Here is a 16,178-nt window from a genome sequence, read left to right as displayed (position 1 = left end):
TGCTAAGAGGTCTGGGATGATGCCCAATTTCCTTCTTGTTCCAGGTTATATTAAATGCCCATAATGGATGGGAAAGCTTCAATTTAGTGTCCTCGAGTTCTGGGGGAGCTAACTGAGGCAAGAATTCCACAAAGTGTGGCCCTTGGTCTTTCCAGGACAAGGGATCTTCTAAGACATTCAGGTTTTCACCACCCCTTCGAAGTCAGAAGCCCTAGAGGGCCCCCTGTTCTGTATGTAATGAGTCCTGCTTGCATTTTAACATTATGGGTAACTGCAGGACGTGGCCACCTTTCCAAAGTCTAGAGACATATACAAAGAAGTTGGCAAGTTTCTGTTTCAACAGAGGGCTCATTTCTCATGTGCCCATAGCTGGGTCATTCACTTGGGATCATTTTTTCCTACTTTTATGCTAATTGTTAAAGCTTTTAAAAATCACCCAGTAACAATAAAAACACGAGACAAATATTTACATCAGTAAAGTGAATAATTATTGGAACACTAATAATCTGCTATTCTTCAATAAAGCTACTGGGAGGAAAATGCATGGGTTTTCTTTTGCCTTTAAAAACCAATCTAGAGACCCAACACTACCTGACCTTCTTAACTGGGTGTGAGCAAAGGCAGGTAAACATTCCCTAGTAAGTGATGAATACAGAAGTCTTTTCTGTGGCTGGGGAGATGACTCCATGGGGAAACTACTTACCCTGTAAGACCTCAGTTCAATCACCAAACATCAAGGTTTTGGTCTGTTTGTTTGGTTATTATTTTGTTTGTTTTTAAACAAGCCAGGCTCAATATCCCAGTGTAGGGGATTGTCATGGCGGGGAGGCGGAAGGGGAATGGGTGGGTAGGTGAGGGAGCACCTTCATAGAAGCAGGGGTTGGGGGTGGAATAGCAGGTTTCCGGAGGGGAAACCAGAAAATGGGATAACATTTCAAATGCAAATAAGAAAAAATGCAGTTAAACACACACACACACACACACACACACACACACACACAAACAAAGAAAATACAGCAAAGTGCTCTCTTTTACATTCAAACAAGACATCTGGAAATGAAATCCTTCATGTGGGACAAGGCTTAACAATTTAAGATTAAGAGCTTAAAATTTGAAAACAAAAGCTTGAAGATTAAAGTCAATGCACCTCCTACCCCCACGCCCACCCCACAAAAAGAGAACCCAAGCCAGGCATAGGCATAGTGCGCTGTGATTGCAATCTCAATGATGCTGTAGGGGAGACTGGAAGTTCTCTATTGTGACTCTCTAGCCAACCATCCTAGCCTACTGTGCTTCAGTCAAAGAATTTGTCTCATTTCTTTTTCTAAATATGGTGAATGTGCCCAAGAAGCAACTTCAACTTTTCATATTTTTCCTCTGGCCTCCACACACACATACATACATGAACATGCACGTATAAACATGTATTTTTCTCTTTTTATTTTGTTTTCCAACAATGTGTTTTAGTGATGTTTTTTCTTTACCTTCAACCCCTCCAGATCATCCCCTTGTCCCTACCCAGCCCAAATTAAACTGTTTCTGGCATTAAAGACTCCTGAGCTTTCTCAGTCTTGCCTGTGGCAGACAAAAGAAAGACCAAACCATTCTTGGCAGTTGGAAGTATATAATGAAAATTGTCCTGAAATGGATTCTTAATTTTCTGAATACCATCATATATGAATCATATAGCTGATCGCATAGCTCTAAGTTGACAGTCAGACCTATTTCTTGTTTGTTTGCTTGTTTGCTGGCTTCTTTGCTTGTTTGCTTTTCCTTGTGTTTTTCTTTGTCCCTGATCATGTGCATTTATAAAAAGATAGTATGCTGGGTGTTATCAGAAAAAAACAAGGAGTTCCACTCTGTACATGGTTGACACTTAAAAATCCATACAGACTGCACACTGATCCTTGCAGCCCTATCATTCCCCAGATGAACTCAGGCAGAGCTCAGGCAATGAGCTTCTTGCACTCATGCAGCCCTTGGTCCTCCTCTCTCACACTATGCTACAGTCAGATACATTTCTAGGCCTAATGGCGGGGAAAAACCCATGAGGAGCCCAGCAAAGGGCTCCGTTCTTGATTGGCTTGACTAGCATGGTAGAGGTTTGCAAATGCATTTAAGACAGTACGTGATACACAAAACCTTCACGAATGGGTGCACCACTGTTTAAATTGCTCTTGCAGAATCCCATGCATCTTTTGGTTTTATGTATTTAAATGGAAAAAAAAATCTTTCAAATGTATGAGTCCTGGTGTTATGAAATGAATTGGCCACTCCTAGGAACTAGGATGGACAGACTGTCCCTTTTGTGTGTGTACGTATGTGTGTGTGATTATACTTGTGACATTTGGAGGGAGCATCAAAATCAACCTGGGTCCTAAGTTGCTGTCTATGTTGCTCATTTGAGAAAAGCTTTCTCACTTGCCTGGCATTCTTCAATTCAGGTAGGCTAGTTAGCCAGTGAGTCTGAGAGATCTGTCTGTCTACCTCTACCTCCCTCCCCATCCTCCCACTGAGATTACAACCACTTGTCATACCACACTGGGCTTTAAACATGAATTCTGGGGACTGAACTAAAAACCACACAAATGTATGAACTATCATTCTAGCCTTTCTTTTGTTGTTGTTGTTATTTTGTTGTTGTTGTTGTTGTTTGTTTTGCTTTTTGTTTGTTCATTGTTCACTTCTTTCTCTTTGGATTCTAGTAATCTAAGGCAAGGCCTAGTCATCTGCAGAGGTGATGGCAAGGGATTTGTTCCTTTGACTTTATTTCTTCTTCCCCATCTCTAATTTTATTGCTTACAAGTGTCACCTGCTCCTTCTTCCAAAGCCAGAGTTTCTATCCTCAGCTGCTTCTCTGCTTTTGGTCTAGGTTTCTGGATCCAGAGGAATGGAAAGAAGTGTAGGCTTAATTATAAACCTTTTCCAGCTAGAAACATCCAAAGGAAAGATACTCATTCAATGAGAAGCAGATGAAGGAAGACATCCCAATTGTTTGGAAGGAGAGAAGTCAGAGCTGTGTCAGAAAGATGCTCACTTATGATTAGTCATGGAAGAAGCCGTTTCTGCTGGAAGGAGCAGCTGCATCTTTCTTTTTGCTTGTTTGAATCTAGGTTTTTTATTTAATAACTAATACCAAGATTAAACCTTTTGGCACTATCCTTCCTGTCTATGAAAAGGCATGTATTCCTTCCAGGCTGAAAGGCCAGAGTCAGGAATGATGGCAACCTTCCCCACACCCCATGCCAGGGGAAATGTCCAGATGAGCAAGAGTTTGTTGTCACCCCAAATGTCCCACTGGCTTCCCTTTGCCCAGAGAGAGACTTTAAAATCCTACCTGTGGTAGCCTCTGTGCATCTTCCCAGAACTGGGGATGCAGAAGCTTTTGGTCCTCTGCACAAGGTTGACAACCTTTGGATGGAGGCCTGGCCATCCTCAGAAAGAGAACTGTCTTGCTTGCAGATGCAGACAAGCTAGAGTTATCAGTGGTCTAGTACTTGGCAAACATGGTGGCTGTCTGGCTAACCACATGGCTCAGCCTTCAAAGAAGCCAGGAAAAGGCAGGGAATGTGCTCAGTGTGTGACAGCACTTGCTCTTGCAAGCATGAAGACTGGATGAATGCCTCAGCACGCAGGTTCAAAGCCGAGCCTGCCCGTATCCCCAGAATTAGGGCTAGGGGCAGTGGATCCCAAGAGCTCACTGGCCACCTTACGTAGACAAAAGGGGCACATTCCAAGTCAGTGAGAGGCCCTGGCGAAATAGACAACTATTTTAGAGATAACTGGTGGGTGGATTTAAGTTCTAAGCAAATAAATTCCCAGTCATAAACATCAGGCAGTAAAAGTCACCTCTCAGACAGATTGGTTGGAAAAGCAATATTTTTGGCAAAGAAAATAAAAATAGATCCTTTTTTATAAAAAGGTGTTTTAATTCGGCATCACTAATTAGTCTCTGCTAAGGTGTCTCACTAGGTGCCGGGGGTAAAATGTTAAGTATGATTTGGCCTGCCTTGGGGGTTTCTGCAGGGAAAACCCATATGTAAATAGGGAAAAGGATCTGCCAGGGAATTAAAATGGGTATGATAAGATCATGAAGAGGGTAATTAATTCACTCCTGATGAGAGGAACTGGAAGAGGTCACTTTTAAACTATGCAGAAGGGATACGGGAAAAGGCAACTCTTAAAAGGGCTGCACCATATGCAATTACTAATATTCAATTCTGTCAGTGGTAGAAAAGGCCAATTCCATCTGATTTAACTCAACCCTGAGGGCAAGGAGGGCACAGAGTTCTCACCTCCCTACCAACTCACATCAAGTGGCAGCAGTTGCCAGTAGTCATGCTGAGAACAATTCTGCATGTCCAGGACACTGCAGACTAACAGGTGACATTAAAACTTACTAGTGATACCTTCCCTGGCTGGAGAGTTGGTAGGACTGTAATTCACCCTCATTGTCACTCTTCACTTACAAAGAGTTTTAAAGCCAAGGAACAGACGTGTAAGCGTAGATATTCCCACTCTGTGCGAGTAATGATCTTTCACAGTTGACCTGTGGTTTCTGTGAGGGGTTAGGAGAAGACAGAACTCAAGGGACTCATTGAGAGGTTATGTATATGCTGTGTTAGGAAGGGCTTCCAATGATTTTCTAAACAGCCTTTATAGGGCTGGTTGTACCCTCTTAGCTACTTGACCTACTTTTTAAAACAAATCTGCATTAAGCAACCCTCTCCCAGAGATGCATGGGTGCTGCCCTGTTCCTCTGTGTTGTTGTGTCTTTATTGAATTCGAGGCTTTCCTTTAAACAAAGGTCACAAAGTGGGAAAATAACTCACTATAAGCATGTTGCAAATTCAATTAGAGAATGTTTTTAGGTAAAATAAAACCCAAGCCTTATGACCAAGAATAGATTTTGTTTTACAAAAGGTCAAAATCATTATGTAAAGACTGTTCTGCTTTACTACTAAGGGGGCCTTCAAAGAAGTGATTCTCCACTCACTTCTCAGAATCCACAGCCAAAGAAAAATAAGAGAGCTTCATTAAACCCTGCCAGGGTTCAGCCTTCTACTGAGAATCTGTGTTGGGTCCCAGTAGAATTCTACACATTGCACTAAGGATATTGAAACTTGACCCAGAGGTTTTAACCACAGATCCTGAAATGTCCTTTAGCCGGGATTTTGACTAAAATTAGATGATTTTCCCTTTTTGAAATTCTGGCCCACCCTCCACCAAAAAGCCTAAAATCTTGTTTTAAAGACTGATTTTTAACCAGGGATGCACAAGACAGAGTGGTGGGGGACTGTCCTCAAAATCAACCCACCATGGTCTTCATGTTGAAAATTCAGAGTCATAGCTTTGTCTCTGTCCTTTAGTAATCTCCATTTCTCTCTAAGATATTGAGTGATGAACACATTCAGATAGCTTACCCACCCATGGCAAGGTCATGCGTCAGTGCTTCTCAGAGGGCTCACTGCTAGAACAGTGGCCTGTTCTGGTGGGTAGCTCGTTGCCAATGACTGATTTTAGAACTCTTCCCTCCTCCCTGGTGGGGATTTGCATGGGTTCTTTCTTAAGCCCTGGCTATTTTGAGTGCAAAGGAGAAGGAAGGATGGATGGCTCCTCTTCAGGTCCAAGTATAAGACGAGTGTGATGCAGTCAAGTTACTTCTTGAATGGCAAGAATAGCATTAGTACACATTGTGATTGGAAGAAGAGATGGGTTTCAGATTTTAATGAAACTTTTGTTTTGTGAAGACTGGGGAAATAGCTCAGCTTATAAAATACATGCAAAAGAAACATGAGGGCCTGAGTTCAGATCCCCAGGACCCACATTAGAGGTTCAGTGGACTGCCAGTCAGCCTACCTGAATCAGTGGTCTTGGGTTTTAAGAGAGACCTCATCTTATATATGATAGAGAATAATAGAAGATACTCCATGTTGACTTATGGCATGAATACTCGAGCATACATGCACACGCACACGCACACGCACATGCACACACATTTATATTAACCTGGAAATAGATTTCAGATTCTAGAGAAGCACAAAGAGAAGGTGGACATGGGTCTGAGAGAAAATTGTTAGAGTCCCTCTGATGTACCATGTATCATGTTAGAACCTGAAAGAGTTGGGTGATGGTACCCAGGCAGGCAGGACCATCAACTTTCTTATTTCTGGATCCAATGACACTTGGGAGTTTGAATTACATGTTTGTAGATCTTGGTGTGATATAGGACAGGATGATAGACCCTTTCCGTAGGGTGGACTCGCTCCTGAGGTGGGCTCAAGAGGTAGGCTTCATTTTGTGGAAAATGACAGTCCCGCCGATGTATCAAAATAAATGAGGGAAATTGACTTGGCCCAGTCAGGGAAAGGAACAGAAAGCAGGGTGGTTTTTACAGCATCCCTCACTGGTTTACCCCACAGATACCAAGCCCCTCTCATTCTTTGCAGTCCCTGAGTTTGAATTTAATAGCAGTAGAAGAGGCAAATTAACTTCCCGAAGAGTCTTCTGGGCAGCCATCCTTGATGTGAGTGGGCAGTTCAAAGGTGTCACCAGAAAAGGAACTGTCTCAGGATGCCACCATTCCTCCTGCTGTAAATTTCCATTTTACAAGAAGCCAGCTGCCCTGTCCTTTAAATCAGGCAGGGGCAAGCCCTCACTGCAGTGCTGGCTGCCTGCAGGTCAGTTAAGCAGACACTGCAGCAGGAGGTAGGGAGCTCCTGGGATGCAACCTGAAGCAAGTAGGCCAACGGTCATCTCCCACAGTGTTGGCCATGCATCCAGGACGGGCTGTAGGGAAGACATGTCTAGCCTTCTTTTCTGCCTTGCCCTCCTTCCACCCTTGCCCCTAAAGAGCGCATCCACCAAGATGAATGTTTAGGGCAGAGGTAGGGGAAATTGCCCTGGAAAAAATCAATACCTAAACTTCCCATTTGTGGAGCAATCATTTAAATGGCAGCCCTTGCCACGGGCACCTTTTGGAGGTAGGTATATTTATGCCTGTTTCTCAGTTTCTCAGGTAGGAATGGTGAGACCCAGAGAGGCCCACTAACTTATCAAGATTTCATGACAAAGTGATGTTTCAGTCCAATTTTCTGCCTGGTTCTTATGGATATTTTAAAAGTTTGTTTAAGTTAGCATACATTAATGACACCTAATAATGGCTTCCAAGATGACGTTTCATGTTTATATTTTTCATCAGTTCTTCTATTACCTATTCTTTTTTCTTTTCCCACTCATTCTGGTTTCCTTCCAAAGTCAGTCACTCTCTCTCTCTCTCTCTCTCTCTCTCTCTCTCTCTCTCTCGTGCTTTTTATATTTTTAATTTTGGTGATCAAATGTGTTTACTTAGGGGACACTTACTGGAACATGGGTATCAGGTTGGCTGCTATTTTTTAAGATCTCCCTTTAAGAATGCCACACCACTCCCATTGTGTGTATGAAAGCAGGCTATATGGCACTAACCAGACCCTTCAGTTAACCCTCATGCCAAATGGCACAGCATGTATTTGATGGGCTGTGGAAGTGGGCGGGTCTCCACTGGTCTCTTTACCTTCCTGTGCTCTGAGATGTGGCTGTGTTTTCATTTCTCTGCCTTTCTTGTTTGTATTACCATGCTCTTAGATGTAGTGTGCTGTCCCCAAACCAGACACCATCTCTTTCTCTCTCTCTTTCTCTCTCTTGTAGGCACGGTGCTGTTGTGCCAGGCCAACCAGGAGGGATCTTCCATGTACAGTGGCCCCAGTTCACTTGTATATACTTCTGCAAGTAAGCCCACAGTTGTGGCTCTTTTTGTTTTGTGATATGTGTATATGACGCCACTCATCTTCCTTGCCATGTAAGTCTCTGCCCCTCCTTTGACCTCATCTCCTTCGGCTGCGCTCTCCATAAGGTGGAGTGGTGTTCCATAAGCATGTCTGCTTCTCCATTGCCTTAGCATCTAAATCCCTCTGCCTGCTCCCATAGTAATCCTGATTGCCAGGTATGCACCAGCCATTCTTCATTAAGCCTGCCACGACTGACAGCCAGAATGGGAAATTGGTTGCTGGAAAAGATTGGGGGTGGGGGGGGGGGACTAGAAGCCATTGTCTGCATTGATTATAGCTCTGCAAATGAATGGTAACTCATTTTAAATGTGTAAGCCACCCAAAAAAACTTCCATAGCCCAGCAGGTGTCTTGGTCTGTCTCTTTGTAGATGGAGTTCACTGAGGGGAATATTGCTTGCGTATGACTCATTTGCAAGGATTATGAGTCCAACGTGAGGGAAGTTAAATTAAGGGTTTTTTTTTTTTTTCCAATTTAACTGGAAAACAGCAATTCAAAAACACTCCAGTTAAATTGTATATATGGATATAAATACATCTAGATGTAAATATAGCCATCAAGATCCAGGGCAGGAGACTAAACATAAACGTGGAAGGAAATCCTGGCGAGCACCCTCCCTGATTCCAGAGCAGACTGGACCACCAAAGCCAAACCTTGGCCCTTTGGGCCTCCTCCTGTATCTTAGTCAGGACCGAGTCCTTATTTACTATCTAATGCAGAGACTCTGTGTAGTGCTGGGTGATTACCTCTTCAGAGCTAGTGGCCAAAAGGGAATCTGAAGGCCCTCAGGATGGCCAATAGGCTTCTGAAAGAAGAGTAGTATTGAAGTGGAAGGTCATGATAGTCACAAAAATGAAAGCAAGGAGATTTCTCATTGCTGGGAAAAATCAGATACTTAAGTCCTCAGAGTGTACAAGTGAGATACACTAGAGAGGTCACCCGAGTCCCAACCTATAATAGTAATCCTGGGACACACTGGTTGTGTAATTGTATAGGACGTGGAGATTGGCAGCAGTTTCATATTGAAACACAGTTTTGAGTTGGTTAAATGGGGGTATTTTTCTGTGCCTCACGGAATTCTATACCCTGACAAGAAGTGGTTCTTTCTGAATGGAGGCAGATTTTCCCTTGTGAGTCACCATAGACGTTAGACTTCTCCATGTCTGCTCCAGGTAGGTACTACACTGCTTGCTTTGCAGGTGAGGGGGTCGGGGCACCACAAACAGTTACTTATCTGGAGCCATGGGAGCTCCTCAGTGTTCAGAGACATTTACAAACATTTGGTTCTTTCCACTTGTCTGCCCAACATGTTTCTAATCTGTTTTCTGGAGAATCGTTGATGCATAGTGTTTCTATTGGTCTACAGAACTCCTAGAAAAAGCTCTACATATATGTTCTCTAGGACAGTGTTGGTGGGTCTTGGAGATAATACTTATTTGAACTCATCAAGTTACTTAGCCACATGAGGCAAGCAGTCAGTTAACGTATTAGACAGATTGGCTCTGTATACTCGGTGATTCTCTTCCCAGAAAATACTAATTTGAATTTTTCTAGCTGTTCTAAAGCAAATTGGGTCATATTTTTTATATCAAATATAAAAATATCACACAAACTCTCTGTTGGGGGGAAATGATGTCAGGAAACAGAAAATTAAAGCCACAAGCTAGACCCCTTCCCTACCCATTCTATAAGGGCTGTAAAACCAAACTGAGTGACACGTGTATGATTGCCAGGTGTGGCAGTACATAGATTTGATTCCAGCACTGGTGAATGAGAAAAGCAGGAGTATGATGAGGTTGACACCAGCCAGGCCTATGTAGTGAGAACTTGTCTTATAGAAAATGTATATTTTATATGGTCTTAATAGGGGCCTGATATATAAGCTATACAGAAGCAGTGACCAAACTTTCCTGCAAAGGGTCTGTAAGTCCTGAGAGTATGTGGTGACATCACCGCCTTCCATATATTCCTCAAGCTTCGCCTACTCCTATTTTTAGTAACGTCAGTCAGCTCGCCTACACATCCTCAACTTCTTATTGTCACGAATCGGCCATGTGACCTTTATGCTAATGGCCTCTTCATATGCTATTGTTTAATTATATTTTAATCTGTTGCCCCAATTGTTGAATTTTCAGGTTCCTAGCAATTATTTTCAAATATATTAAAATCAATGCCCTTTTCTATAGCAGTCTTACAGGAAGCAATTAATAGCTAATTTCATTTTTTTTTTAATTTTTAAAAGAGGCACAACCTAGTTTCCTTTACGAAGAATCTTGTCTGGGAATTTAATCTTAAGCAACGATACTCAGATTGGCAAGCTGGTTGAGTATTGTGTCAGAGCAAGGAACTCCACTAGTGACAGGAAAGGTTGTTCACAACTCTGGGGTGCCCTGCCCAGGCTTCCTCTCTCTTCCATTGATTTTTGGTCCCGCTGTTTGCAGAAAGCTGGCACCTTCACAAGATTCATCCTAGATTGCTCTTTCTTACGAGGTGAAAACACCTATCCAGAGCAAGCTGTAGTTCCGGCTCTTAAAGCATCCAGTCAACTGGCCCAGGGTCCTCTTCTCTCAGGTCAGACTCTCACAGGCCTCCATCTTCCCTTGTTTCTGAGACCTGAATGAGGCAGAGACTTTCAGTAGGATTTCTGCATCTTCTTTCAAATGGAGGCTCCCTTACTTCTTAGCAGCGTTTTAGGGTACCCTTTTTAATCTTGAAAGTTCCGGTATTTCTCTCTGTTTTTTTTCTGTAAGTTTTGTTCCTGAAGGAAAAAATGTATATGACAGTTAGACTCTGTGGATTGTCCTTGTGTAAATTGACTTCTGATACTATTCATCAAACTCGGGCTCTCTCCATTTTATTGTGCTTTTTATAAAAATGATTTATTTACTTTATGTGTGTGAGTACACTGTGGCTGTCATCAGACATCCCAGAAGAGGGCATCAGATCCCATTACAGATGATTGTGAGCCATCATGTGGTTGCTGGGAACTGAACTCGGGACCTCTAGAAAAGCAGTCAGTGCCCCTAACCACTGAGCCATCTCTCCGGCCCTTTATTATGCTTTTTATTACTTAAAACAATCTTTAAATTTAAATATACTTTGAATATATTCTTCTACTCCTCAAGTCCTTCTACATCCTCTTTCTCTACCCAACTTTAAGTTCTAAAACAAAACAAAAGAGAACAACAGTAACAAAAACAAACAAGCAAGAACCCAATACAACAACAAACTCCTCTAAAACCAAGAAAACAAATTAAAATGATGTAAATCAAAATCAACCACAAAACTGACCCAAATAAAACCAAACTGTAACCAAATAAAAGCACACACACACAAAGCAACCCTGTGAGATCTATTGCATGTTGGTCAACTACTTCTGAACTTGAGGCCTGCCCTGGAGTAGTTGTCATTTCACTGGAGAAAACTGATTTTCCTCTCCCAGCAGGGATGAAGGACAATTCAGTTGTTAACACTTACACTAGTGGTTAGTTTTCCTTCAATCTTTTGTTCATTCATTTAAAGCATAACATAAAATACAATAAGATAAAACCAAAACTATAAAATCAAAGTTTGACAGGACAAACCAACAGAAGGAGAATGCCTAAGAGATGTGGAAGTATATATATATATTTAGATTTATCTCCAGGATCTTGTATAGTTGTATAGACCCGTGCGGGTCATGTGTATGCTACTTTAGTCTCTGTGAGTTTATATGAGGTTTACTCATGTTGATTTAAAGGGCCTTTCTTCCTTAGTACCCTCCATTCCCACTGGCTCTTAAATTCTTTCTGCCTCCTCTTTCGTGGGATCCCTGACCTCTGAGAGGAGGGATTTGATGGAAACATTTCCTTTAGGCCCGAGAGTTCCAAGGTCTCTCATTCTCTGCTTAGTGTCTGACTGTGGGTCTCGTGTGTGTTCCCATCTGGTACAGCAGGAAGCTTCTCTGATGATGGCTGAGTGTCACTGATCTATGCGGACAGCAGAATGCCATTAGGAGTCACATCATCACTGCTTAGGGTTGCTTTAAGACCAGAATGATTTAGTCACTACTCGAGGACTCTGGGCTCCCTAGTCTCAGGTTCTTGTTCACCTAAGCAGTGATGGGTATGGTTTCCCTCCTGTTGAGTGGACCTTAAGTCCACCAGTTAGTGGTTATGCCCACAGCTTCGTGCCACCATTGCTTTAGCTTGTTGCTAGCAGTACTCTAAAATAGATCAATGCATTTGTGGCTAGATAAGTGTTTACATTTCTCCTTTGGTGGCAAACAGAGGACCTTCATATACCAAATACAGTAGAACATACGGTGGCTCTATGGGGGCAGCAGATGGACATTTCCATGTTCGGTGACTTTTGTAGGTATTGTAGTCAACCATGGGGCTTGCGGTCAGTTTGTGGATAACAACTTCTATTAGTCCGGGCAATAGCCTCTGCTGTTTGAGAGTTTCCAAGGGGCCCCTTTGGCCAGCAACTCAATTAGATCAGTCCCCACATTGAGAGTGTCTTTGATACCTTAAGATGTCCAGTTCAGACTCTGTATCCCCCATTATTTGGCAATTTAATTTAGATCACTTTCATATGTGTATATAATTTAGAAGGTTTCTACTATATTAGGTTTTCATCTTACTCTCAAATGCCCCTTAATTTCAGCTGTCTTTCTTTATATTCCCACTCATAACCACCTTTCCTTAATTCCCTTTTGCCCCTCTCATTTCCATTTCTGCCCTAGTCCATCCCATAGTTATCTGTTCTATTTCCCTTTCCTAAGGGAACTAGATTAAGGAACTGTTCCCATTAGTTCCTTACTCTATACCTACCCTATATTGTCCCACAGACTGTATCTTGGTTTTCATGGACTTAACATATTACCCACACATAAGCAAACCCATACCATGTTTGTCCTTCTGAGGCTGGAATCCCTCTCTTGGAATGATTTTTTTCTCGTTCCAGCCATTTGTCTGCAATTATCACAATGTTAGGTTTTTTTGTTTTTTTTTAATGGCTGAGTAATACTCCATTGTTTAAATGTTCTCCACTAAATTCTCCATGTTTGTGTTGAGGGACATTTAGATGGCTTCCAGTTCCGTCTGTTATGAGAGGACCAGCGATGACATGGTTGAGCAAGTGTCTCTCGGGTGCAGTGAAGCACCCTTTGTGGATATGCTAAAGAATGCTAGAGAGGGATCTTGAGACCAATTAATTCCCATTATCTTCAAGACTGCCACACAGTTCTCCAGTGCTCTGAGTTTGCCTGCCCGCCAACAGCGTATGAATCCTCATTTTAATCTACCATCCTCACCCTGTGCTCTCTCACCTGTTTTGACTATGTTAGCCATGAGCAAAACACAAAGCAAAACTACTTCAAGATTCCATCTTGCATCCACTAGAGTGGCTATGTTGAACACTTCCTTAAGTGTTTCCCAGTCATTTCAGTTCCCCACAAAGCTACAGTAAGTAAGCCAGGATGGTACTGGCACAGAAACAAGACATGTTTGCTGATCAGTGGGAACGAATTGAAAACCCAGATATAAATCTAGACGCACACGGACCAACGTTTTTTGTTTGTTTGCTTGTTTTTAATAAAGAAGCCAAAAGCACACACTGGGGCATCAGCATCTTTAAGAAATGGTGCAGGTCAAACTTGATGTTGGCATGTGGAGGAATGCAAATAGATGCATACTTCTCACCCTGCACAAAACTCAACACCAGATGGACCAGTGACCTCAACATAAAACCTGATGCACTGAACCTAATGAAAGAGGAAGTGAGGAGTAACAGCGCTGAAGTCATTGGCACAAGAAAAGACTTCTTCCCAAAGGCACAAAGAACAATTAATAAATAGAACCTCATGAAACTGAGAAACTTCTGTAAGGCAAAGGACGCCACCATTTGAACAACGGGAAGTGATTTTTACCAACCACACATCTGAAAGAGGGCTCATATCCAAAATATATAAAGAACACAAGAAACTAGGTATCAACAAACCAAATAATCCGATGGGTACAGCTCTCAACAGAATTCTCAATAGGGTTTTTCTCCATTTTTAAATTAGCCTTAAATGTTTTCAAATTAAATTGTCCATATTCTTAGCCAATAGATAATTATCTGTAAATAACACCCTTACATGCAGTAGGGGAGACAGTTTTTAAAGGAACCCTGCTGCATGAGCCTGTAATGAAAATAATTCCCAGTGAAGTCATCTGCTTTTAGAAGATACACTTTTGCATAATGTTTCCCATACTAAGTAAATCCTCCTGATGTGACCAACGATATGCGACAGCATTAAGAGGGAGATATGCCACTCAGGACTGCCTGTCAATTCAACCCAGCCCCTTCACTCTTCCCTCCTGACCCCCTGCTCCCCCCCACCCCGATTATGCTGACTTAAAAGTGTCATAGGAAATTGTATAGCCTGTATGTCCTACTAAACCACTCTCAATTAAAGGCAGAGCAAAACATCAAGAATTTAGGCAGGATGCATTCCTACAAATGCGACATGTTTACTATGAATGTCATCAGACAGGCTGTGATACATGTGGTCCTTTGTAAGAAAAGTTTCGAAGTGGGCAGGGCAAGGCTGATGACATACTTGATGTTTTCCTTTTCTTGATATGTTACTAAATAACCCCAAGTTTAGCTTCTTGCAAAGAGAAATGGAAGATAGCTCAAAGTGCTATAGATGGAAGTGATGCCCTCTGGAAGGCAATCTCTGATTCCACAAAGGGATAAAACCTGATTTGGGCGAGCAAATGGAGTGATAGCTTTTGATCGTCTCTTTTGTATATGACAGTAAATGCCACCAATACTGTTTTCTCATAAGCTTATGAATAGATTTTTAAAAATTTTTATTTATTCTTTAATCTTTTTTTATAGTTCAGACTTTATCCCCCTCCTGGCCCACCCTCCAACTGTTCCACATCCCACACTTCCTCCCCCTGTCTCCAAGAGGATGTCCCCATCCCCATCCCTACCCGCCAGACCTCCCCTCTTCCTGGGGCCCCAAGTCTCTCTGGAAGATTAGGTGCCTCTTCTCTGACTGAGTCCAGAGCCCTACAGGCAGAGGCCTCATCTCAGCTGGTGCACGCTGCCTGGTTGGTGGCTCAGTGTCTGAGAGATACCAGGGGTCCATGTTAGTTGAGACTGCTGGTTCTCCTACAGGGCTGCCCTCCTCCTCACCTTCCTCCAGCTTCTCCCTAATTCAACTACAGGGGTCAGCAGCTTCTGCCCATTGGTTGGGTGCACATATCTGCATCTGACTCTTGCAGCCCGCTTGTCGGGCCTTGCAGAGGGCAGCCCACAGAACTCAAGAAGGCTAACAAGCAGCAGGGCTCGAGTAAGGATGCCTCAATCCCACTTGAGGGAGAAGAGAGCAACCACAGGAAGGGAAAGGGGAAGGAGGGAGGGAGAAGGGCCTGGGTGGAAAAGGCGACAAGGGAGGGGAAGAGGGGAACATGATCAGGTATTCTGGGGAGGAGGAACAGGACTGAAGTCCTGAGGGCCAGCAGAAAGAATCAAAACAGGTACCGTTGGGACGTAGGAGGTGGGGGGCACCCTCTAGAATATACCAGAGACCTGGGAGGTGAGAGATTCTCAAGACTCAAAGGGAGGGACCTTAGACGAAATGTCCTACAGTGGGGAGAGGGAACTTTTAAAGTCCACCTCCAGTAGAAAGACAGAGCATCAAGTGGAGGGATGGGATTACCATCCCCCAGTCAGAAACTCTGACCCAGAATCGTTCCTGTCTGAAAGAACTGCAGAAACAAAAATGGAGAAGAACCTGAGGAAAAGAAGGTCCAGTGACAGTCCCAAATAGGGATCCAGCTCAGGGGAAGCCACAAGGTCTGACATTATTATTGATGCTATGGTGTTCTTATAAACAGGGTCTCATGAATAGAATTTTTAAATTGGAATTTTATGTGTCCTACGGAGCAGGATGCACCCCTGTGCATGCACATGAACTCACACACACACACACACACACACACACACACACCCACACACACACACACACACACACACACACATGTTTAGAATAGGATCTTTTTATGAGCCTGTAGAGTAGTCTGTGTGACTTTATAGAACTCTCTTTTTCTCCCATTTGGATTTGAGGACTACACTCTGCAATGGACGAGGAAAGCATTAGTCCTGTGTTTTCATTTAGAGGCAAGTACTCATATACACATTAGGTTTATTTAATATGCTCTGACCCTCACCTTGAGCCCTCTTTGATATTGCCAAGCCATTTCATTGAGGTTATCACCCATCACTCAGATCCAGACAAAACAACCCACTTCCTTCCACATCCTGCACCAAGGTTGCGGCAGGCATATTTGTAGTGGTGGTCTTCCATACCCTG

General features: G+C 42.9%; 1 protein-coding gene across 21 annotated transcripts in view; it reads left to right on the top strand.

Moving 5' to 3' along the window:
* Rbfox1 (RNA binding fox-1 homolog 1) overlaps positions 1-16,178 on the top strand; it is a 1,521,216-nt gene that overhangs the window by 1,430,284 nt on the left and 74,754 nt on the right. For 18 of the 21 annotated variants that reach the window (XM_032912751.1, XM_032912758.1, XM_032912750.1 and 15 more), the window contains one exon: positions 7,687-7,767. The exons of the other annotated variants lie outside the window; for them this stretch is intronic. In XM_032912751.1, the coding sequence (XP_032768642.1) occupies positions 7,687-7,767 (81 nt within the window). The remainder of the gene's footprint in view (positions 1-7,686; positions 7,768-16,178) is intronic. 21 annotated transcript variants of the gene reach the window in all.

This window comes from Rattus rattus, chromosome 9, assembly GCF_011064425.1.
Source record: "Rattus rattus isolate New Zealand chromosome 9, Rrattus_CSIRO_v1, whole genome shotgun sequence".
NCBI lineage: Eukaryota > Metazoa > Chordata > Mammalia > Rodentia > Muridae > Rattus > Rattus rattus.
This window is presented reverse-complemented; position numbering and strand designations above follow the sequence as displayed.